Source organism: Schistocerca cancellata, chromosome 2, assembly GCF_023864275.1.
Source record: "Schistocerca cancellata isolate TAMUIC-IGC-003103 chromosome 2, iqSchCanc2.1, whole genome shotgun sequence".
NCBI lineage: Eukaryota > Metazoa > Arthropoda > Insecta > Orthoptera > Acrididae > Schistocerca > Schistocerca cancellata.
Window position 1 is genome coordinate 698,181,023 of NC_064627.1, and position 26,765 is coordinate 698,207,787.

Consider the following 26,765-nt stretch of genomic DNA (forward strand, 5'->3'; position numbering starts at 1 on the left):
TGTCTGACAAACAGTTGCCATAATGAATGCTTGGAAAGGGAAGCATGATACAATAAAGCAAACTGGCTGCTTTTAATATTAACATAACATCCTTGAGTAAGTATATGATCCACTGTGACGCTATTTTGTAGTTATCAGGATACCTCCAAAAACAACTGATTCTGTGATTAGAGAAAAGAGATGGGTCAATCACTAGTGGAGAAAGAATGTCACACTTTCTTTCACAGTTTTACAGTAACTGTTTAGAGAGAGAGAGAGAGAGAGAGAGAGAGAGAGAGAGAGAGAGAGAGAGAGAGAGAGAGAGAAACATTACATAATCAGTATTAGTAACATTGTGATGCAAAACATCACTTCCCATTGCTCTGATGTGATGGAAAACTGGAAGAGATCCAATTCATGCACACTACAAGTAAGTAAATGTAATTTAAAATTTTGTAGTGTGTTGTTGTTTTAGGATTGTTCGTATTAGACAATACCCTTCGTATTAGACAATACCCTCCCAGCAGTATACAGACTTACATTTTTTCCCTCTCTTTCAGGAGTGCACAGTTTTATTTAGTTCTTGACGTGGCGAACAGCACAGGATATGAAATGGAGTTGCAGTATACGTCTTCAAAATGTATACTCATAGAAGCTAGTGAATCTTGTAGGATACCCGTACCTGTCAACCGTTGCCCTCTTTCAAAACTTGCTAAGGTCTGTATGCTTTTGCAATGATTTATGTTCATATTTTATTTGTAATATATGAACAAGTCTATTAAAGTAAATTATCTTTTATTGAACTGTATTGTATTTACTCATGCACAAAACATTATTGTTTTTTCACCATGTAATTTACTTTTACTGTTCCTGAACAACTTCCCATGTTACTAGAGGAAATAGTTTCAATGTGAAAAAAATGAGAGCCCTTTTGTGAATTGGTCAGACACAAGTAGTCTGAATGTGGTGTAGAGCATTTAGTATCAACATTTTAGTCCGATCCACCATTCTTCAGAATAGAATTTCATGAGTAAGACATTATACATAAAACTGACTGACAAAAGGCTTACAGATGAGTATGACGAGAGTATAGTTGTAAGTATTTTACTATTGTTCCTGAATAAAATATAACAAAATATCTTTTAAGAATAGTTTTTGTTTGATGAATGTTTCTGGAAAGCAGCCTAGATGGTCCGAAATGCCTGATTCTTTAGCATTTAGAAGGCTTAATGATTTTTTTTCCTTAAATAACAAATTGTTAAGCCATTTTTTTAGCATTCCCCTCCCCCCACTCCCTCTCATGGTGAGACATCTTCATTGTGGCTTGATCATCTTAATTGTACTAATCAACTGACACTTGCTGTGAGTGATTACAAATAACACTGTGAAAAACTGTTGATGGAAATTTTATAAAAGGCTAGAACACTCTTGGTATCAATCACAACCTAATCAGTTACATGTATGCCTGTATAAGATCCATCAGCAAACAAACACTATACCATGAGAGTCCTCAACCAACATAATACTGATATACGTTAGGAAGTGAAATTTAATGTTCAGTAGTAAAAACAAAACCAGAAGCATATTTATTCACAATTAGTCATTAAGGGCTATCCCATGTGGTGTGCTTCTTGTAGCTCTGTCAGGTCGCTTTGAATTACTTGAAATTGGGCGAGCAACAGCTGCAAGTACTTCCTCATCTCTGCTCATGTTGTCAATATTTAATGAAGGTACTAACCCCCTCCTTCACTCACCCCTCTCCTTTAACCAACCCTTAAAAGTAAAGTCTATGACGTTCATCCCACAAATGGGGTCCTGCCCTGACTGCAGGTAGAGTGAATCCTTTTGTTCATGGCAGCACTGGGAGAAGGTGGAGGGTGGTGAGCCCCCGCCCAGGCCACCTTTCATCCCAGGGAATACCCACACTACTCAGTCTAATAGCAAACACAGTGGACCTGTGACCATCCTGGAGGGACTGGAACAAGGAAAGATCCCTACTGCTACATGAGACTGAATGTGGGACCCCTGGAGCTGAATCAACTGCTCTTACCTGCTAGATCTCCCCAGCCATCTTCACCAGCTCTAGTATTTGCAAATATCCTAGTGATATCTGAATCATCATCAGACTGGTAATGCCTCCAGAGGCTCCTGTACTTTAGAAGCTGGTGTCTTTTTGTCAGCGTTGTGTAGGTCAAATGTCACTGAGGATGGTGTGAGGAACTGAAGTCAGTGTTGTCTGGGGTGATGTGATGGGTCACCTCTATCAGTATCTGCTTGTCATCCTGTAGTTCCTCTAATTGTGGTGTAAGCAGTGGAGAGCAGTTTTTGTGGAAATAGTAGCAGTGAATATGCCAGGGAGTTTTAATACTTGTGCCTCAGGGCATAACTGATGTGGCAGCAGTAATAATGGTGCCATGCCTATGCACATAGGCATCCTGCACCTGTGCCAGCACTTGCTTCAGCCACAACTGATTATAGCAGCCATTGACCTACCTCTCCTCAGCCACAGCAGAAAACATATATTAGCATTACTGGTCTATAGTAGTGCCAGAAATTCACCTTGTGTGTGTCTGAAAGTGGACATCCAGACTTGGGAGAAGCCACTATTGGTGGAGGCTGGTGGAGTTGCTCCAGCAGCCACCTGTCATATCATGCATGCAAGATTTGTGATGAGCTGCAATTGTATTGGAACAATATTTGGTCAAATAATTCATGAGGACTGTCTCAGTAGGTTCTGCCTCTGCAGCATACTGCATTTGTACCTTAAACATCTTCGCCAACTGCTCAACCCTTGCATTTCAAAGAAGGATGGTGGTGATGTGCTATATTACATTTCTGTGACAAAAAAGACTTGAATTGTGAGGAAATTAATTTCCAGCAGTTATAAATTATGTGCACAGCATGCCCTCAGTGGCTCTCACTGTGATGGAATTATGCTCATGACATGAAAAACTGGAAAACGCATCCACCACAATCCACAATGTGGACAAGTTTCCACAGGATCTTCTATTAGGCCATTGTAAGTAATGTATTGAAGTGCAAATTGGTTTACATAGAAAAGCCATCATCAGAAGTCACCCTCATTCAGCCAATGGCCTTTTCAGAGAGAGTGGAGGAATGGACAGAAGTTTAGGGCACTTTCTTGCCATGGAGTGCAAAACTGCCCCTAAAGGTGGAAGAATCAGCAGTAATCAATGGCATGAGGATGGAAAAGGCAATGGAAACCACTGCATTTAAGACATGTAATGTGTATCCACAGGACATGTAGCTTGTAATTGATGGTCTCTCCATTGGCAAAAGATTCTGGATTAGCCCCCATTTGGATCTCCGGGAGGGGATTATGAGAAAAAGATGGAATAATCATAGATAGGATAATGTGCTACAAGTTGGGATGTGGAATGCCAGAAGTTTGGACAAGGTAGGGAAGCAAGAAAAGCTGAAAAAGGAAATTAAGGTTCAGTCTATATATATAGTGGGGGTCATTGAAGTAAAATGGAAAGTAGACAAGAATTTCTGGTCAGATGAGTATGGGCTAATATCAACAGCAGCAGAAAATGGTGTAACAGGAGTAGGATTCCTTATGAATAGGAATGCAGGGAAGACAGTGCATTACTGTGAACAGTTCAGTGATAAGGTTGCTTTTATCAGATTTGACAGCAAACCAACCCTGACAGTAATAGTTCAGGTATACGTGCCGACACTGCAAGTCGAAGATGAAGAGATAGATGGAGATAGAGATACAGAGAGAGAGAGAGAGAGAGAGAGAGAGAGAGAGAGAGAGAGAGAGAGAGAGTGAGTGAGAGTGAGAGAGAGAGAGAGAGAGAGTATATGAGGGTAATTCAGTACGTAAAGGCAGATGAAAGTCTAATAGTCATGCAGTTGTAGGGCAAGGAGTGTAGAAGAAAGGGTTATGGGAGAATATAGGTTTGGTACTAGGAATGAGAGAGGGGAAAGACTAATTGAGTACTTCAGTGAATTTGAGCTAGTAATAGCAGTGTCCAAAAATCACAAGAGGAAGAGGTATACTTGGAAAGGTCCAGGAAATATGGGAAGATTTCACTTAGATTACATCATGGTCAGGTAGAGATTCCAAAATCAGATACTGGATTGTAAGGCATACCTAGGAACAGATACAGACTCAGATCAGAATTTTGTAGTGATAAAGAGTAGGCTGAAGTTTAAGAGACTAATTTGGAAGAATCAGTGCAGAAACAGGTGGGATATGGAAGTACTAAGAAATGAAGAAATACACTTGAAGTTCTCTAAGGCTGTAGAAATTACAGTAAGGCATAGTCCGTAGACAGTTCAGATGAAGAGGAATGACCATCTCTAAAAAGGGCAAACACAGAAGTAGGAAGGAAAAACATAGGTACAAAGAAGGTAACTTGTGAAGAGACTGTGGGGAACAGAAGAAACACTTCAGCTGATCGATGAAAAAAGGAAGTACAAAATTGTCAGGGAAATTCAGGAATACATAAATACAAATCAGGTGGGAATGAAGTAAATTGGAAGTGCAGGGAAACTAAGGCATAATGATTGCATGAAAAATGTGAAGAAATTGAAAAAGAAATGATTGTGGGAAGAACTGACACAGCATATAAAAATTCGAAGCAACCTTTGGTGAAAATAAAAACAAGGGTGGTAACATTAAAAGTGTATGCAGAGGAGAGAGCAGTAGGTGGAAAGAGTACATTGAAGGCTTCTATGAAGGGGAAGACAACTGATAGAAGAAGAATCAGGAGTCGATGTAGAAGAGAGGATCCAGTATTAGGATCAGAATTTAAGATCTTTGGATGACTTAAGTTCAATAAGACAGAAGGGATGTATAACATTCCATCAGAATTTCTAAAATCATAAGAGGAAGTGGCAACAAAACAACTGTTCTCGTTGGTGTATAGAATGTATGAGCCTGGCGATACACCATCTGACTTTTGGGAAAACGTCATGCTCATAAGTCTGAAGATTGCAAGAGCCGAAAAGTGTGTCAATTGTCATTCAATCTACATCTACATCTGTACTTTGCCAACCACTGTGAGGCGCATGACAGAAGGTATGTCCCATTGCACCAGTTATTAGGGTTTCTTCTTCTTCTTCTTCTTCTTCCATTCACATATATAGTGCGGGTAGGATGATTGTTTGAATGCTGTGTGCATGCAGTAATTATTCTAATCTTATCCTCCAGATCCCTATGTGAGCAATACACAAGGGGTTGTAGTGTATCCCTAGAGCAATTATTTAAAGCTTGTTCTTGAAACTTTAATTGACTTACTTGGTATAGTTTACATCTGTCTTCAAGAGCCTACCAGTTCAGTTCCTTCAGTATTGCTGTGACACTCTCCCATGGATTAAACAAATCTGTGACTATTCATGCTGCCCATCTTTGTATATGTTCAATATTATCTGTTAGTCGTATGGGTCCCAAACTCTTAAGCAGTGTTCTACGATGGGTTGCATGAGTGATTTGTAAGCAGTCTTTTGTAGACTGATTGCACTTCACTAGTATTCTACCAATAAACAAAGTTTATCAATTGCTTTATCCACAACTGAACCTATTAGATCATTCCATTTCATATCCCTACAAAGTGTTACACCCAGGTGCTTGTATGAGTTGGTCAATTCCAACAGTGACTCATTGATATTATAGTCATAGAATACTGTGTTTCTTCATTTTGTGAAGTGCAGAGTTTTACATTTCTGAACATTTAGATCAATTTACCAATCTCTGCACCACATTGAAAACTTGTCTGACGGGATATTAATGCAGTTTCTCTCAGATAGTACTTCATTATAGATAACTGCATCATCTTCAAAAAGCCTGATTTCACTGTTAATATTGTATGCAAGGTCATTAATATACAACATGAATAGCAAGGGTCCCAACCCATTTCCCTGGGGCACACCAGAAGTTACTTCTACATCTGATGATGACTCTCCATCCACGAGAACATGCTGTATCCTCCATACCAAGAAGTTCTCAGTCTAGTCACAAATTTCACTTAATACCCCATATGATCGTATTTTTGACAATAAGTGTAGGTGTGGTACTGAATCAAATGCTTTTTGGAAATCAAGAAATGCCACATCTATCTGGTTGCCTTGATCCAAAGCTTTCAGTATGTCATGTGACCATCTTAACAGTTCATGCATCCAAGTTTCTAACAAGAATAATACACAGATGAATGTAAAAGAAAACTGAGGATCTGTTAGATGACAAACATTTTGGCTTCAGGAAAGGTAAATGCACCAGAGAGGGAGATCTGATGTTGCCGGTGATAATGGAAGCAGGCCTAAAGAAGGTCAAGAGTAATTCATAGGATTCATCAGCCTGGAAAAAGCATTTGACAATGTAAAACGGTGCAAGATCTTTGATATTCTGAGAAAAATAGGGTAAGCTACAGGGAAATACAGGTATTATACAATATGTACGAGAGCTAAGACAGAACAATAAGATCGGAAGAGCAAGAACGAAGTGCTCTGATTAAAAAGGGTGTAAGTGAGGGATGTAGTCTTTCACTCCTACTGTTCAATCTGTACATCGAAGAAGCAGTGACGGAAAGAAAAGGAAGGTTCAAGAGAGGGATTAAAATTCAAGGTAAAAGCATATCAATGATAAGATTTGCTGATGACAGTGATATCCTCAGTGGGAATGGAGAAGAATTACAGGATCTGATGAATGGAGTGAATAGTCTGATGAGTGCAGAATATGAAATGAGAGTAAATTGAAGAAAGATGAAAGTAATGAGAAGTAGCAGAAATGAGACTAGTGAGAAACTAACATCAGGATTGGTTATCACAAAGCAGATGAAGTTTAGGAATTCAGCTACCTAGTTAGAAAAATTAGCCCACGATAGAAAAGCAAGGAGAACATAAAAAGCAAACCAACACTGGCAAAAGGTCATTCCTGGCCAAGAAAAGTCTACTAGCATCAAATATAGTCCTCAGTTTGAGGAAGTTTTTGAGAATGTACATCTGAAGCACAGCATTGTATGATAGTGAAACATGGACAGTGGGAAAACCGAAAAGAAGAGAATTGAAGCATTTGAGATGTGGTGCAACAGAAGAATATTGAAAATTAGGTGGATTAATAAGGTAAGAAATAAGGAAGTTCTCAGGAGAATTGGTGAGGAAAGGACTATATGGGAAACACTAACAAGAAGAAGCAACATAGTGATAGGATGTGTGTTAAGGCATCAGGGCATAACTTCCATTAGAATGAGGAACAGGGTGATAGGATGTGTATTAAGACATCAGGAAATAACCTCCATGGTACTGGAGGGAACTATAGAGGTTAGGGAGGGAACTATAGAGGGTAGAAACTGTAGAGGAAAACAGAGATTGGAATCTATCTATATCCGAATCCCGCTCCAGCTACTGCCGGGTCTGGGTGCTGACGAGTTCTCTCCATTTGGCTCGGTCCTCCCACCACTTTTCTTCCTCCACTTGCTGCCAGGTCACACCTCTCCTTTCAACAGATATTCTCACTCCCATTTTCCACCGTGTTCTTGGACGCCCTCTAGGTCGTTTCCCATCCATCTTTAGTTCTTCCATAATTTTGGGGAGTCTCTGTCCATGCATCCTCTTAACATGCCCATACCATCTTAATCTCTTTCTTTCAATTTCTTTTCTCATACTTTCTTGTTTGAGGTCCTTTCTAATCTCTACATTCCTTACTCTGTCCATTCTTGTTTTTCCCTTAACTGCTCTGAGAAATTTCATTTCCCCTGCTTGCAGTCTGCTCCAGTCCCTTTCTTTCATTGTCCATGTTTCTCCACCATAGGTGACAATAGGGAAGTAATAATTCTTATACATCAGGAGTTTTGCTCTTTCTGAAACTTCATTATTCCAAATCAGATGTTTTATTGTTTGGTAGAAATTGCCTCCCTTCTGTAACCTCCTATTAATTTCGTTAGTTATTCTTCCATCCCTAGATATTTCACTCCCTAAATAAGTGAAACTTTCTACCACTTTGAGGGGTTCTCCATTCAAGGTAATATTTCCATTGATTCCTTTCTCTCTTCCAAATACCATTACTTCACTCTTATCTTTATTTATTCTTAATCCATACCTTTTCATTATTTCCTTCCACGCATCAAGCTGTAACTGTACATCTACCTCTTTATCACCCCATATTACCATATCATCTGCAAAAATCATCTTTTTGTCTTTTTCTTTTACTATATCTTTAACTGCCCTATTCATTCCCTCCATCACAACATTAAAAAGCGCAGGAGATAGAATACTTCCTTGCTTAAGTCCTTGTCTTATTTTGAAGTATTCAGAGTTCCCCAATGGTGTTCTAATTCTACAATTGTGGCCTCTGTACGTTGTCTTTATAACATTAATGTATCCATCTTCTATATCTATCTTCTTCAGTTCTTCCCAGAGTCTTTCCCTGTCAACTGAGTCATATGCCTTTTCTATGTCTATAAAAACCATTATCACCCTTTTGTTATACTCCCAACTTTTTTCCATCAGTTGACGGATAGAAAATATCAGGTCGATTGTGCTCCTTCCTTTCCTAAACCCATGCTGTTCTTCACTCAGATCCTTTTCTATCTTTTCACTTATTCGATTTAGTAAAATTCTTTCAAAAATCTTGGCTGTATGACTCATGAGGGTTATTCCTCTGTAGTTTTTACAAAGTCTTTTATTGCCTTTCTTGAAGATGGGAACAATGTCTCCTGTTCTCCAGTCACCAGGTATTTTACTATTTCTCCACACGCTTGATAGTACTCTATACAGCCACTGCATTCCCACTGGACCTGCTGCTCTTATCATGTCCACTGATACTTCATCAGGTCCTGGGGCTTTCCCCCCATTCATCTTCTTCACAGCTTTTTCCATTTCTTCCTGTGTAATTTGTCCTAATTCTGCTTCCCAACTTCTCTCAATTTCTCCATTATTTGTTGTTTCCTCATGTACCTGGTCCTCAGCGTTTAACAGCTTCTTAAAATGTTCTTTCCAGAGATGTTTTATATTCCCTGGATCTTCAATAATGGTACCGTCCTCTGTTTCCATCTTTACTGGTACTTCAGAAGCCTTCCTTTTATTTTTCATCATTTTATAGAACATTTTCTTATTGCTCTTCACATCTTCTTCAAGTTTTTTTGTAAACTCTTCCCATGCCTTTTTCTTTGCTGTTTCCACTATTTCTTTGCACTTCTTCTTTTCCTCTATATATCTTTTATGGTCTTCGTCATTTTTAGTTTTCCACCATTTTCTCCATGCTCCATTTTTTTTTCTAACTGCTTGGATTGTGGTATCATCCCACCAACTTGTCTGTCTTATTTTTTCCTTTCCAGATGTTCTGCCACATACTTTTTGTGCTGCTTCGACTAAAGTGTCTTTGAATAAACTCCATTCTTTTTCTACATCGCAGAAAACTTCTTTTGGAAATTTTTGTGTTATTAATTCTCTGTACTTCTCAGCACATTCACTCTCCTTCAATTTCCAATCCCGTATCCTCGTCACTTTCTTCTGTTTTCTATTTTTCACACACTGATTCATTTTCCATTTTCCCACCAGTAATCTATGGTCTCCATTAGCACTCACACTTGGAATTACCTTCACATTTGTTACTTTCTCTCCCCATTCCCTATCTACTAGAATATAATCAATTACACTCTTCGTTCTTCCATCCCAACTGTATCTGGTGATAATTGATTGGAATACATCCCACAAGTAACTGAGGACAAGTGTTATGCCAAGATAAGAGGTTGGCACTGGAGAGGAATTGTTGGTGAGCCACAGCAAACTAATCTGAAGACTGAAGACTGATGACTCAAAAATGGAAGCAGGCAGAGAGCTAAATTATGGATAGGAGAATCCACATATAATTGGCTGAAATTCCATTTTTACAGTCAAAATATCAGTGCTAGCTAAGTCCCTTCAAATTCACTACCGTAGGTGAGAGCCCTTCTTACATAACTGAAAGGTCACCAGATGCCTCTTGGTGTGAAAAAAGAATGGTTGGACAATAAATTACGTATCTCTTCATTGGATATACTGCTATAATCTGCCACAGAGGCAAACTTGCAGATCAGTTCATAGATCACAACAATAGAAAACAACAAATGTGTATATTATAAAATAAGGTAATAATTTTGCTGCTCCAACCTGGTGAGGATATTAAAACATCTTTTTATGAAGTTGTGCGTCAATGAGTAGGCCTATCAGTTCTTGACACTGTTAGTTGTCTATGGTAGACTTACTTAGACATACTGATAAAAGTTCATATATACTTCAAAAATAAATGCTTTTAGTTTTTAAACTCTCACCATTTTTCATCTGCACACTATATATTATTCACCTCCACAACTGGCGTTTTTAATGTGTGCTTGTGTAGTGATATTTAGCTGGTAGGTAGCTGCATCAAATCTGGATGAAAAAAATTTCATCAGCAGTATCTACCTGCCTAATAGTGGAGATGCTTAGTTAAAATTAATGATCACCAGGCGTTATCCCAGTGTCCTGGACTAAATTCCAAAATTTGGACCAAGGCCGGGAATTATACCCGGAACTCCTGCTTACTAGACAGGTGCGTTACCACTAAATAACCTTGCCACAGCAGTCCACACAACTGCATGGATTACTCTGGCATGCCTCCATTCTCTACCCAAATTCTCACTGTTGCCCCAGTCTACTTTAAATTCTCCCTTACGCAAACAAAAAACATCAAATTTTCAGTTGCTGCTTAAATCAATATGCATTCAATCATACCTGTATGAGACCAGTAAAGTCTCGGACATTATAGTTTTTCATTTGTGAATTCCAAAGCTTGGCTGTACTGTCCATGGAGTGAGAGCTTATGACATTTTTAATGAGCATCTGCCTGTCAGTTTGTTGTTTCCTTAAGTGCTACTCAAGAGTGGTAGACTGTGTGTCAGTGTGGCATTTCATTCTTTCCTCTAATATTCATGGAAAACATAACTGGACACTGCACTCTACATGCACTCATACGAATTATAATTAAGCCATCTCACATGCAAGTTGCCCAAGTGGCTTCAACTAGAAAGGCTTGCACAAGAAAGGAAAACATATGTGGTTTTTAGTGTAAAGAGCTAATTACACACCTGAAACATCTAAAAGCATAATTTTAAAACATGAGACATGTCACAGGGGATCAAGTATTTAGATTTTAACACATCAAACATCCTATGTATCATCAGCTACTGGCAATATTAGGAAAAGGATAGATTGCTACTCACCGTAAAGATTACCCACTGATTTGCAGACATCCACAATGAAAAGACTGTTACACATTATAGCTTTCAGCCAAAGCATTCTTCAGAAAAAAAAAAAAAAAACAGCCCATGTATCCATCACACAAGCAAGCACACTTAATGCCCTCATGAACACTACCACCGGCAGCCCCAGCTGGAATGCACTTGTCATGTGAATAGCAACATGGAGTGGGGCATGGAAGGGGGTGGGATAGCAGATTACATGAGGAAGGAGAGAGGAGTGCTGCCTGGCAGGCTGTGCAGGGACTAGATCATGGCCTGACTGCCAGACACAGCCTCAGGAGGTGGGGGTGTGGGGCAAGAAGTGGAGAGTGGAAAGGAGAGAAACAGGGAAGGGAAAGGATGGGAGGCAGCATTGGCAGAGGGTGGTACAAAGTGAGAGTGGGGGATGTAAAGAGGGAGGAAGTGATAGGAAAGAGGGGGCAGAAACTATTGAATGGAAGATTTGGGGACAGTAAGTTACTTTAGATTGAGGCTGGGATAATTTTGGGAGCGGAGAATGTGTTGTAAGGATAACCCCCATCTGCAGAAATCAAAAAAGCTGGTGGAGATGGAAGGATCCGAAGGCCCAGGTTGTGAAGTAGCCATTGAAATCAAGCAAGTTATGTTCAGCAGCATGTTGTGCCACAGAGTGGTCCACTTTGCTCTTGGCTACAATTTGGCAGTGGCCCTTCAACCAGGTGGACTGCTGGTTGGTAGTCATACCAGTGAAAAATGCTGTGCAATGGTTGCAGCAGTGCTGGTATATGACATAGCTGCTTTCACGAGTGGCCCGGCATTTTATGGGGGCAAGGTAAGCCTGTGACAAGAATGGAAGTCTGGGGTGGGTGAACTGGACAGATCTTGCACGTGTGTCTTCCACAGGGAAATCATCCCTGAGGCTAGAGACTGCGAGTGGCATAGGGATGGACCCAGATGTTCTGGAGATTAGATTAGATTAATTTTTTGTTCCATAAACCCAAAAGATGAGATGATTCTTGTGGGCATGGAACATGTCGGAAAGTATAACATAAAAGCATAAAACATTAGAATATAATACATTACTACCCTGATCATTTGTCAGGAGGTAGTCGAAATCTGTTAAGACAATGCAGTAAACTGGAACAGCTAATATTTACAGAATTAGCACACTGTCAGAATGAAACACTGTTATGCACTATTAATGAATGTATCATACAGAAAATACCTAATTTGACTGTTGTGATCAAGTGTTGTCAAAACTGAAATCTAACAGATATTTTTACTTAAGCTGTCTTAACAGTCTCTGTTAAGATATTCATCTATGGAGTAGGAGTTGCATATCAAAAAGTCTTTGTTTAAAACTGTCAAACTCTGTTTAAACTGCGCTTTATCTGAAAACAAGTTTTTATTGGTTGCTGGCAATTTATTGAAAATGTGTGTTCCTGAATATTGGAACCCCTGTTTTGACCAGGGTAAGTTATTTTAGGTCTTTATGTAGATTGTTCTTATTCGTAGTATTGATACTATGTATTGAGCTATTGGTTGGAGATAGAGATGTATTACTTGCAACAAATTTCATTAAGGAATAAATATACTGATAAGCAGTGGTTAGAATACAAAGTTCCTTGAACAGGTTTCTACAAGAGGTTCTTGAATTTATACCACAAATGATTTTTATCTCACACTTTTGCACCCTAAAACCTTTTGCTCGGTTTGATGAGTTGCCCCAGAATCTGATCTCATATGAAATGATAGAATGAAAGTAAGCAAAGTATGCAAGTGTTTTTATATTTATATCTCCTACATCTGACGTCATTCTCACGGCACATAGACTTGTTTAGGTGATTAAGCAATTCTTTGGTATGCCCTTCCCAACTGAATTTATTATCGAGTTGTAATCCCAGAAATTTAACACTGTCAACCTCTTCGATCTGCATGTCTTCATATGTTATACTCGTGCTGGACGGAAATCTCTTACAGGTTCTGAACTGCATATAGTGGATCTTCTCAAAGTTTAATGACAGTGAATTAGCTTTAAACACTTATTAATGTCAGTGAAAATTTGATTAGCAGCTATTTCTAAATCTGTACATGACTTGCTACTTATTGCAATGTTTGTAACATCTGCAAACAAAACAAACTTAGCATCTGGCAATGTGCAAGGTGGCGCAATGGTTACCACACAGGACTCGCATTCGGGAGGACGACGGTTCAATCCCGTCTCCAGCCATCCTGATTTAGGTTTTCCGTGATTTCCCTAAATCGTTTCAGGCAAATGCCGGGATGGTTCCTTTGAAAGGGCACGGCTGATTTCCTTCCATAACCCGAGCTTGCGTTCCATCTCTAATGACCCCATTGTCGACGGGACGGTAAACACTAACCACCACCACCACCACCACCACCACCACCACCACCATCTGGCAATGTAACAGATGAAAGGTCATTAACGTACACAAGAAAAAGCAATTTACTCAAGATGGCACCTTGAGGAACACCACATGTAATTAATTCCCAGTCTGATGAAGACTGACTGCTTACTGCACAGGTATATTGCAGTGACACCCTCTGTTTCCTGTTAGATAAGACTCAAACCATTTTGCAGCACTGATGGTGCATAATATTCTAATTTACTTAAGAGAATGCTGTGGTTCACACAGTCAAAGGCTTTTGACATGTCACAGAAAATGCCAGTAGCCTGTAATTTATTATCAAATGAATTAGGTACATTCTCACTGTAAGTGTAAATAGCTTTCTCTGTATCAGAACCCTTAAGAAATCCTAACTGTGACTTGGACAATATATTATTTGCAATCAAATGCTTAAGGAGACACTTGAACACAACCTTTTCAAATATTTTTGAGAAAACTGGCAAAAGTGAAATTGCTCAATAGTATGATGGTATGGTATCTGTTTATCCTCCTTCTTGTAAAGAGGCTTAACTTCAGCATATTTTAGCCAGTCTGGAAATGTTCTGCTGATAAGAGATTGATTACACAAATAACTTAAGATAGAACCAACTCGCATGAGCACTCTTTGATTAACTTTGTTGATATGTTATCATACCCACTGGAATACTTAGATTTTAAGGATTTTATGATGGATGCTACTTCTTAGGGAGACGTGAGTGTCATTTCCATTTTACTGAAGTTATGTTTAAAGACTGGTCTCAGATACTACATTGCACTGTTCACCGAACCTGTAAAACCCCAGGCTGTCAGTAACAGAAATGTAGTACTTGTTTAAGAGGTTTGCAATACTACATGTACTTGTTACCAAAGTCTCGTTTATTTTAGTTCCTCTTCCTTTTTGGCCCCACCTGTCTCTGTTTTCACAATATCCCATACAGTTTTTATTTTGTTATCTGATGTAATTATCTTTTTGTCATAATAAAGCTGCTTCAATTTCTGGATTACTTGCTTCAATATTTTGCAGTATTCTTTGTAATACATTACAATCCTAACATCAGAGCTGTTCCTAGATACTACATAAAGTCTCCTTTTTGCTGTACATGATATCTTTATTCCTTGTATAATCCACAGTTTATTTTTCGACTTCTGTGTGATATGAATTACCTTTAGGGGAAAAAAAATTTACAAAAGTGGAGGCAACTTTATTTGTGAATGCTTTGTATTTTCCATTTGAGTCAAATGTATTGTAAACTTCTATCCAGTTCATGTCTTTAGCAATTTCCTGAATTTATCAATTTTTGGCTTATTTATTACCCTCCTGTACTCAGATTTAATAGATTTTTTTTATCCTGTCAAGTTTCAAAATTTAACACAAGATGCTGCATGTCATGATCAGATAGCCCATTTACTATTTTCCCTAGATTTGTCTACAAAGATATTATCAATAGCAGTCTCAGAGCATTTACATATCCTAGTAGCAAAGTTCACAGTAGGGACTAAATTGAAAGATAGTGTTACTGACTGCAATAATTGTTCACTGACAGAGCTTTTCAATAAGTCCACATAAAAATCCCCAGCATTTCCTTGTTTTTTATTAAGAGATGGGACAGCAGAGCTTCCAGATTTTTTATGAAGAGGTTGGAAGGATGATGGAACTCTGCTTTAGGAAGGGTGGGGAGAATCTTGTGTAGAATGTCCCTCATGACAGGACATGATGATAGCTAATGAAAACCCTGATGAAAGATGTGGTTCAGTAGTTCCGTAGTTCCAGTCCGGGGTGGTACTGGATGCCGAAGGGTGCACTCTTTTGTAATTTGCTTGTGGGGGTGGCTGGAGGATTGTGGGGTGTGTGGGGAAATCTATTTGTGGACTAGTTCTGGGGGACTGTACCTGTCTGTGAAGGCTTTGGTGACACTTTCAGCGTAGTGGGAAAGGGAGTTCGTGTCACTGTAGAGATGCCTTCCCTGGTTGGCCAGGCTGTATGGTATGTACACTCCTGGAAATTGAAATAAGAACACCGTGAATTCATTGTCCAAGGAAGGGGAAACTTTATTGACACATTCCTGGGGTCAGATACATCACATGATCACACTGACAGAACCACAGGCACATAGACACAGGCAACAGACCATGCACAATGTCGGCACTAGTACAGTGTATATCCACCTTTTGCAGCAATGCAGGCTGCTATTCTCCCATGGAGATGATCGTAGAGATGCTGGATGTAGTCCTGTGGAACGGCTTGCCATGCCATTTCCACCTGGCGCCTCAGTTGGACCAGCGTTCGTGCTGGACGTGCAGACCGCGTGAGACGACGCTTCATCCAGTCCCAAACATGCTCAATGGGGGACAGATCCGGAGATCTTGCTGGCCAGGGTAGTTGACTTACACCTTCTAGAGCACGTTGGGTGGCACGGGATACATGCGGACGTGCATTGTCCTGTTGGAACAGCAAGTTCCCTTGCCGGTCTAGGAATGGTAGAACGATGGGTTCGATGACGGTTTGGATGTACCGTGCACTATTCAGTGTCCCCTCGACGATCACCAGTGGTGTACGGCCAGTGTAGGAGATCGCTCCCCACACCATGATGCCGGGTGTTGGCCCTGTGTGCCTCGGTCGTATGCAGTCCTGATTGTGGCGCTCACCTGCACGGTGCCAAACACACATACGACCATCATTGGCACCAAGGCAGAAGCGACTCTCATCGCTGAAGACGACACGTCTCCATTCGTCCCTCCATTCACGCCTGTCACGACACCACTGGAGGCGGGCTGCACGATGTTGGGGCGTGAGCGGAAGACGGCCTAACGGTGTGCGGGACCGTAGCCCAGCTTCATGGAGACGGTTGCGAATGGTCCTCGCCGATACCCCAGGAGCAACAGTGTCCCTAATTTGCTGGGAAGTGGCGGTGCGGTCCCCTACGGCACTGCGTAGGATCCTATGGTCTTGGCGTGCATCCGTGCGTCGCTGTGGTCCGGTCCCAGGTCGACGGGCACGTGCACCTTCCGCCGACCACTGGCGACAACATCGATGTACTGTGGAGACCTCACGCCCCACGTGTTGAGCAATTCGGCGGTACGTCCTCCCGGCCTCCCGCATGCCCACTATACGCCCTCCCTCAAAGTCCGTCAACTGCACATACGGTTCACGTCCACGCTGTCGCGGCATGCTACCAGTGTTAAAGACTGCGATGGAGCTCCGTATGCCACGGCAAACTGGCTGACACTGACGGCGGCGGTGCACAAATGCTGCGCAGCTAGCGCCATTCGACGGCCAACACCGCGGTTCCTGGTGTGTCCGCTGTGCCGTGCGTGTGATCATTGCTTGTACAGCCCTCTCGCAGTGTCCGGAGCAAGTATGGTGGGTCTGACACACTGGTGTCAATGTGTTCTTTTTTCCATTTCCAGGAGTGTATTTTGTGGTTTGGAAGGGATGGCTGTCAAAATGTAGGTACTGTTGGCAGGTTTAATGTGGACTGATGTGTGTATGGAGGCATCATAGAGGATGAGGTCAAATTTCAGGGAGATGATATGCTGGGTTGAGGATGACCAGGTGAAGTGGATGAGAAGACAGTGCTAAGATTGTGAAGGAATGATGACAGACTGTCTTGGCCCTGAGTCCAGGTCATGAAGATGTGAATGAGGCGAGAATTTCAGGGTTTTGGGAGACTAGGAAGGTTTCCTTTAGACTTCGAATGAACACATTGGCATAGGAGGGTGCTATTTGGGTGCCTACGGCTGTGCCGAGGATTTGTTTGTCTGGTGGTCCTGTCAGGCCACAATATGGCCTCTGCATTCCCTGCCGGGCAGCACTCTTCTCCCCCCCCCCCCCCCTCCCTATACCCTGCTATCCCTCCCCCTTTCCTGCCCCACTCTCCCCACTCTTGAATGCGTTTCATGTAACGTTTGCATTCTGGTTGAAGCTGCTGGTAGTAGCGGTCACGTTTGTATAAGGTGTCCTTGCTTGTGTGAATGTGTGTTTGTTTTCTTTCCTGAAGGGGGGTTTGGCTGAAAGCTATAATGTGTAACAATCTTTTCATTGCGCCTGTCCGCAGCTCATTGGGTAGTCTTTATGGTAAGTAGCAGTCTGTCCTTTTCCTAATATTGTTGGTATTCCAACCTGGAGTTTCCATTGTTTGATAATCAGCTGTTATGTGTTTCTAATATATCATATTTTCCATGGCTTACCTACTCTGTGTATTTTGTAGGAAACTTGAGGGGACTAAAAACATTTCAAAAGTTGATTAGTGTTAAATATATGCAATTAAATAAATGTAAGTTCTCATAAATGGATGCTGTATTGAACGGGATATGTGTTTGATGAGAGATTTTAATCAGTAGGTTTAGGTACATCGTTATTTGTTGAAAGATTTTTAAAGTTGCTGTGCTTCAGAGGTCTATTCCCTCAAACTTAATGTTGTGTTTCCCTGCTCATGATATTGATATTTCATAAGACAGTAAGGCATAAACAATTTAATTAACCTCTATTATCCTAAGAACATCATTGCTACCTTTTTCCAACTACCAATGAAATACAGCCTGCTTGGTCAGTATGTAGGTGGTGTCTGCATTCATACAGACTACAGAAATTCCCTATGGAAATTTTTATATTTGTTGTTGTCCTCAGTCCGAAAACTGGTTTGAGGCAGTTCTCCATGCTGCTCAATCCTGTGCAAGCCTCTTCATCTCCAAATAACTACTGCAACTTACATCCTTCTTAATCTGCTTGTTTTGTATTCATCTCTTGGTCTCCGTCTACAATTTTTACGCCCCACACTTCACTCCAGTACTAAATTGGTGATCCCTTTATATGTCAGAATATGTTCTTCCAGCTAATACCTTCTTCTAGTCAGGTTGTGCCACAAATTCCTTTTCTCCCTATTTATATTCAGTACTTCCTCATTAGTTACATGATCTAACCATTCTTCTGTAGCACCACATTTCAAAAGCTATTGTCTTCTTGTCTAAACTACTTATTGTCCATGTTTCACTTCCGCACACAGTTACGCTCCAGACAAATACTTCCAGAAAGACTTCCTAATGTGTAGATTTACATTCAATGTTACCAAATTTAACTTCTTCAGAAATTATTTTCTTGCCATTTTTATATCCATCTGCTTTGGCCATCGACAGTTACTTTGCTGCCCAAACAAAAAAAAAAATCTCGTCTACACTTTGTGTCTCATTCCTTAATCTGATTTCCTCATCATCATCTGATTTAATACAACTACATCCCATTATTCTTGTTTTGGTCTTGTTGATGTTCACCTTATATCCTCCTTTCAAGACACTGCACATACCATTCAATTGCTATTCCAGGTCATCAGCAACGTCATCAGCAAACCTCAACATTTTTTTTTTTCTCTCCCTGAACTTTATAACCTACTCCGAATCCCAATGTATGGATGAATAACATCAGGGATTGGCTGTAACCCTTTCTCAATCCCTTCTCAACCACTGCTCGCTTTCATGGCCCTTCATTCTTATAACTGCAAACTGTTTTCTGTACAAGTTGTAAATAGCATTTTGACCTCTGTATTTTACCCTTACTTCCTTCACAATTTCAAAGAGAGTATTCCCGACAACATTGTCAAATGCTCTAAGTCTAAAAATGCTATGAACATAGGTCCGCCTTTGCTTAACTTATTTTCTAGGAGAAATCATAAGGGTGTTTCTTCATTTCTGTGGAATTCAGACTGATCTTCCCCTAGGTAGGTTTTTACCAGTTTTTCCATTCTTCTGTAGAGAATTCTTGTTAGTATTTTGCAACTTTCACTTATTAAACTGATAGTTTGATATCACACTTTCAGCAGCTGCTTTCTTTGGAGTTGGAATTATCACATTCTTCTTGAAGTCTGTGGGTATTTCGTGTGTCTCATATATCTTGCATACCACATGGAACAGTTTTGTCATGGCTGGCTCTCCAAAGGCTGCCTGTAGTTGTGCCAAAATGTCACAGCCTTGTTTCAACTGAGGTCTTTCAGTGCTTTTCTTGCCATATCGTACCTCCCATCTCACCTTTGCGTATGTGCTGTTCCATTTCTATAATATTGCCTTCAAGTTCATCACCCTTTTATGGGCTCTGTATGTACTCCTTCCACCTTCGCCTTTTTTGCTTAAGACTGGTTTTCCTTCTGAGCTCTTGATATCCACACTGCTGCTTTTATTTTTTTCAAAGGCCTTTCAATTTTCCTGTAGGCAGCATCAGTCTTTCCCCTAGTGAAAAATGCTTCTAAAACATTACCGTATTTACTCGAATCTAAGCCGCACTTTTTTTCCGGTTTTCGTAATCCAAAAAACCGCCTGCGGCTTAGAATCGAGTGCAAAGCAAGCAGAAGTTATGAAAAATGTCGGTACATGCCGCCACAACTCACTTCTCCCGCCGAATATATGTAGCGCTACGCAGGCATACTTTGTAGAGGATAAATACTGGCGCCAAAATCTCAGTGTCAGTAAATAAATTTAAAAAAAGGAGAAGACGACCTTTTTTTCTAGGCCGCGAGTTTCGACCACTGCATTTTCATACATTATCCAACGAAGTAAATACAAATTCCGTATTGTTCATCTTCGAATGTAGCACAATTTCAGTGTACTACGAAAATCTGACTGGCAAGACTGTGTGGGATGTTTGTCAATATGGCCAACTCTACGTTCTGAATTTTTTCCTATCTGTGAGAAGAGATGGTTGCTAATAGGAACCTGATGAAATTTGAATCATATACAGTATTCTCTTCACCATAAGAATTATACGAATATAAACATTTTGCCATGTATTCTTTCGTGTTTGCTGCTATCTCATTTAAATCCTGTCTGCCTAATAAACTACGAAACTAGAGTGAGACAACAGCAAACGCGGAAGAATATACGTATCGTGTCATGTTTATATTCGTATTATTCTTATGCCTAATAGTGATACAGTCAGAAATGAAGCACGGCAAGTGACTAGATTTTTAAATCTAAAATGACTCTAATTTCTGTGTAGAATTTGATGTAATAAAGAAGCGACCGCAAAGGTTTTCAAACGGAGAAAAATTTTCGCCTAACTTTCGTTCAGAACATGTTCTATCATACGCAGTTTATTATTTGATTCTTGTTGATCATTATCAAAGAAAGCAGCAGTGTAAGTAACAACAAATTGCGGTCTCTTGCCATTGTTTCGCTAATGAGACGATTCCTCTTTTTTTTTTAATTGTACGCGGCGGTAGCGCGCACAAAAGCAAGCCGTGCCAGGCCGTAAACACGCACTATCAGAATGCGACAAACAATGCATGACACAGTGCAGTAATGCATTTTCAGCTTAAGAGTGACGCAAACACCTATAACAAAGAAAACGGCAATTATCAGATCAAAGCAAAATAAGCAATCGATTCAAACCAGACGAAGCACGTGAAAAAGGAAGGGCACCCGTATAAATACGGACGGAGCGCCTGACGCATAGCAATGGCTACGTGGTAAAGCTTAACTGCTAAGCTTAGACTCGAACCCAACTACTGTAGCTGTATCATTCATTCGACCTAAATTGTGTCTCATATTACAATGGACAAACTTTGTTTCGATTTGGAGGTGCGGCTTAAAACTTTTCTCTCCCCTTGAATTTCGAGTCTCAAATTTCAGGTGCGGCTTAGATTCGGGAAATTTTTTTTTCCTTTATTTCGAGTCTCATTTTTCAGGTGCGGCTTAGATTCGAGTGCGGCTTAGATTCGAGTGCGGCTTAGATTCGAGTGTGGCTTAGATTCGAGTAAATACGGTACATTTGTCCTCCAGCCATTCCTGCTTAGGTCTTTTGCACTTTCTGTCAATCTCATTTTTTGATTGTATTTCCTTTCACCTGGTTGATTTGCTGCAGTTTTATGTTTTCTCCTTTCATCAATTAAATTCAGCATCTCCTGTTATATCCAAGGATTTCTGTTAGGTGTTGTCTTTTTACCTATTTGATCCCCTGCTGCTTTCACTATTTCATAACTCAAAGCTACCAATTCATTTTCTACTGTATTCCTTTCCCCTGTTCTAGTCAGTCGTTGCCTAATGTTCTCTGATACACTCAACAACCTTTCCTTTCAGCTTATCCAGGTCCCATCTCCTTAATTTCGTACCTTTTTGCAATTTCTTCAGTTTTAATCTACAGTTCATAACCAATAAATTGTAGTGAGAGTCCTCATCTGCCTACAGAAATGTCTTGAAATATAAGATCTGGTTCCAAAATCTCTGTTTTACCATTATATAATCAATCTAAAAACCTTCTGGTGTCTCCGTGTATACAACCATATACAACCTTCTTTCATGACTCTTAAACCAAGTGTTAGCAATGATTAAATTATGCTCTGTCCGGAACCGCGCGACTGCTACGGTCGCAGGTTCGAATCCTGCCTCGGGCATGGATGTGTGTGATGTCCTTAGGTTAGTTAGGTTTAAGTAGTTCTAAGTTCTAGGGGACTGACGACTACAGATGTTAAGTCCCATAGTGCTCAGAGCCATTTGAACCACTTGATTAAATTATGTTCTGTGCAGTACTCTAGCATTTATCTTCCTCTTTCTTTCCTTTCCCACATTTCATATTCACCTACAATTTTCCTTCCATTTCCTTCCCTACTATTGAATTTCAGTTTCCCATCACAATTGAATTTTCATCTCCTTTAACTATCTGAATAATTTATTTTACCACATCATACATTTGTTCAATCTCTTCATTGTCTGTGGTGTTAGTTGTCATATAAACTTGTACTACTGTGGTGGGTGTTGACTTTTCTGGCTGTCTTGGCTACAATAATACATTCACTATACTCGTCATAACAGCTTACCTGCATTCCTATTTTCTTGTTCATTACCCTGCGTTACATTTTGTGTGTGTGTGTGTGTGTGTGTGTGTGTGTGTGTGTGTGTGTGTTTGTGTGTGTGTGTGTGTGTGTGTGTTTGTTTTGAGCGCATGTGCATATTGTCCTTTCTTGACAAAGGTGTTGTTGGCCAAAAGCTCATTTTGTGACAGTTTCTTTTTTGTTGTTCCTATCTGTGACTCAGCATCTCCGCTATATGGTGAACAGCAATTATCCTTTTCTTAATACTGTTACATTCCACCCTCGATTTTCCAATGTTTGATTTTGTATCTATAGCTCTATATTCACTTGACCAGAAGTCCTGTTCCTACTCCCACCAAACTTCACCAATTCCTATGACATCTAATTTCACCTTATTCATTTCCCATTTTAAATTTTCTAACCTACCTGTGTGATGTAAGGGTTCTAACATTCCACACTTTGATTCATGGAATGCCAGTTTTGTTTCTCGTGGTGACAACATATTCCTGAGTTGCCTGCATCCAGAGATTCAAATGGGAGGTTATAGTTTGCCCTTGCTTTCAGCTGTTTGCCATACCAGCACAGTAAGGCTGTTTTGGTTGATGTTACAAGGCCATATCAATCATCCAGACTGTTGCCACTGCAACTACTGGAAAGACTGCTGAAAACTGTAGTGTCACTATCAAACATTACAGATACTAAGGAGGTATTGCGAATTAATTCTGCATGGTGCTATTGTAACTCTTCATCTAATTTTAATGTGTGAATCAATGAAGGCTCTAGTAGTACTTGTAATACATTTTCACTGTGAACATGTTCACAACTTCAGTCCTTTCTTGTAATTAATTTGTTCTTTTGTGAAATAGGTTACTTTATTTCTTACCACTGGAGCATATATAACTAAATGATCCAGCAGAATGTGCACTGCACTGATGTGAGGGGACCATACATTGAGCCTTGTTCCATAAACAGATTTTAGTTTCCACCAATGGAAATTCCTGTATGAAGAGTATGTAAAATAAGTGAAAGGCAACCACTCATTTATAGTGTATTGATGCTTGGAGCATAGTAACATGCCTCAAAAAACAGCATACATTGTTTTCTGTTGTGTGTTACTGTGCTGTAAGCGGTGATCCACTATAGGTGAGTGGTTTCCTTTCACTTATTTTACATATTATTTCATGATAATAATTATGCCATAAAAGAAATATGATGATATCTTTGTTTGATGTTAAGACTCCTACTAAATAATAGCTTTGTTAGCTCAGTTGATGCAAACACCGTATTTTAACTTCTGGTCTCTCCTTTTTTTTTCCCCCAAGAGAATATTCTTTATGCCTCAGTGATCACAGTACTGTACTTCCTGTTGTTCAGCACCTGCACTTCCATCCCATCGTGGACAAAATTCATAAAGAATAAACTTTTTTTGCTGTAAAGTGGACTCTCACTATTACTGTTTCGTGTCACTACTGCTAGAATGAAGCTAACTTAGTAACTCAGGTTGGTACGATGTATACACTATACAATTGTATAATTTAATTTATTTATTGACAGCTGTATCAGATAGAGAAACTAACTGCAGAAGAACAACAGGAGCTCGACGCAGTGTGTAATGATCACATTGCTTCTTTTGTGGACTTGCGATGGCGGATGCCAGCTTCAGACACGAAGGGTCGTATCTCTCTGAGTGGTATAACCCTCACCCCTGAAATGCTTGACCTTGTTCGCATGTCACCACTGCAGTGGGGTAGGTACACAGTTTATTTATCAATTTAAAAGTACCTGTCAGTAAATTTTGAAAGTTGGATAATATTTTTCACATCGTACGAGACCTTTGTATATGATAATATTACAAAAAAAAGTGATATTCTGCATTTACACTTGCTGTAAAATCAAATGCCTTTATACAGGTATTCATAAAGGCACAGAGGAATACTATCATCATTAAAAGACAATAACCAAAAAAATGTTTTGAATAGCAAATCATTACTTACAGCTCTCAAATATTAAAATAATAATTAGTAACAGAAACAAAATTAATGTTTAAAGATTCTAAATATTTGTTTAGCTAACTTTGTACAAAGAATTTTTCAGTTTCCTGTTAGCCCAGTACTTCTTCATTCTCTAAATCACCCTTACTATTGTCTGTTTGTTGATTCTCATTTGCTGTCTGGTTTGTTTGTCTCTGAATTTCCTGATTTTGTCAGTTTTGTTTCTTAGGTCTTCCAGTGTAATCTGCAGCTCATCCATATCTTCCTTGATTTCTGTAATCCACTTAATGTTGCACTTACTATTCCACAAAGATTCTATTTTATTATATATTTACAGAAATAACTATAAATCAACAGCCAGTGAAGTCCCAAGAGGAAGTGAGTTGTCATACAGGACAGTGCCTGCGATTAGGAATCACTGTCTTCAACTATTTGGAAAGACCACTTTGGCAAGTTGTGATGACAGTACAGTTCTATCAAGATCATCAAAATGGTGTCAATAATTATCGACTAGAGACAAGGCTGGCTTGTGCTGGCTCAACGAAGGTTCTGCTACCAGAGGTATTCTTTTATTCCATTTTATATGAATAATTCCTGTTTAACTGAAGGGCTTGTGTTTGGGCCAAAAGGGATTTAATACATCTTTTGATATGTGTGCATGATTATAATAAAACTACAGTTTAACATTACTAATTTTTATATTTGTAATGGAAGTTATGTCATTACATCACTGTTGTTTCTGCATAGGCAAATATTGTGGCTTTTTTTGTTCAATTTCTGCACAAAACTTCTTGAACATATCATGTAAAATAAATTAAACATATTTTTCTTGCGTCATTTTAAAAAGTTAGAGAAATCGCCATTTACCTTTCATGAACCATTAAATGCAAAGTGCAGTCCCTGCACCCTGTAGAAATACATTACATGCAGAGAAAATTGAAATGCGTTACAGTTTGTTTGAAATCAAATAACATGAGCATCATAATTGTAAACATTTCTCACTTGTAGAATGTCTGCATTGGCAGGATTAGCTCCACTGGATTAATGCTATACATTGTATGCATTGAAGAGTAGCTGTCTGTTTCTAACTTCTGTGGGTAACATAAAGTAAGCAGGTATGGACCAACAGATGCAATAATTCACTGCACACACACACACACACACACACACACACACACACACACACACCTGCTACTGCTACTGCTGCTGCTGCTGCTACTACTACTACTACTACTACTACTACTACTACTATAGCATATTCCCAACAAAAGATACATGTACCGGATGCTACTAGGAACAGTCCATATTCTCAAGCAAAGTCCAATCCAAGATGTATCAGAGACCTGTCTGTTACAAATAGAGCCACCAGAATAACACTGTAGCCAAACCATGCACACTTGGGCTACAACTCTCCAGTGCTTGCATGAATACACACAGAGAAGACACACATACTGGCCCTGCACCTGCTTTTATGCCAGTGTGTGGTGTGATCTCATCAGAGGACACACCTGAAGTCCAGTGCCGTAAGAATAGTGATGCCAGAGGGATCGATAATATTGTTGCACCAGCTTCTCGCTTTTCATGGTAACATCAGGCGGCACCACTACACTACACTACCCCCCCCCCCCCCCCCTCCCTCAGCAGTAACCACAAAATGTGAAGGATCGATAACTATGAGCATTGCTGTGAAAACCAAGGGCACGATGATGCACAAAGATAGTTGCACAAGTTACCTTGTGCCTAGAGGATCCACCAGGGGTGGAGAAACTGGCAGCTGCTGACCAGAATGGCAGAGGCAAATGTGATTTCAGTGATGACACAGAAGTCCACAGGCAGAAGCAATGAGATATATCACAGACCATTTATGGGTGGAGGTCTTCCGATGGACCTGAATTGGAGGGGGTCATGGCTCTTGAGGGTATGCAAGGATGCCCACCTGGAAAGAAGAATACTTCTCAGCAATATGCAGTGCAAAATGTCCAAGAGGGTACAGTGACGGGCAGTCATGAAACCACTCCAACAGGCTGCAGTCTTCTGTCGTGATGGGCCTGCAACTTACCAGAAGATCACAGAACACATTAGGTGCAATGTCAGACATCATTTCCTTGCAGGTGGTGACCGCAAGATGACCTTCCACCTGTTAATCGTCTGTTGGCCAAGATACTGGAACCAAAGTCTGTCACTGGCAGCTACCTGAAAGAACATTTGCACAAGTTGCATTTTAGTCCTTCTGCTATTTCATGAGTCATAAATCCAGAAGCATGAAAAGCATCTTTCCCAAAAAATGGGGTCAGCTATCACAAAAATATTTACTTGGTGAGTGACTTTGTTGCAAGTAAGTAAAACTGGAAGTACTTTTACCAATGGCACTTGATGGTTTCAGTACTTCCA

The 26,765-nt window shown here is 40.0% G+C and overlaps 1 protein-coding gene across 2 annotated transcripts in view; it reads left to right on the plus strand.

Moving 5' to 3' along the window:
• Positions 1 to 26,765, plus strand: part of LOC126162475 (protein brunelleschi) — a 272,584-nt gene that overhangs the window by 233,721 nt on the left and 12,098 nt on the right. For both annotated transcript variants that reach the window (XM_049919012.1, XM_049919011.1), the window contains exons 20-22: positions 540 to 696; positions 23,938 to 24,130; positions 24,712 to 24,935. In XM_049919012.1, the coding sequence (XP_049774969.1) occupies positions 540 to 696; positions 23,938 to 24,130; positions 24,712 to 24,935 (574 nt within the window). The remainder of the gene's footprint in view (positions 1 to 539; positions 697 to 23,937; positions 24,131 to 24,711; positions 24,936 to 26,765) is intronic.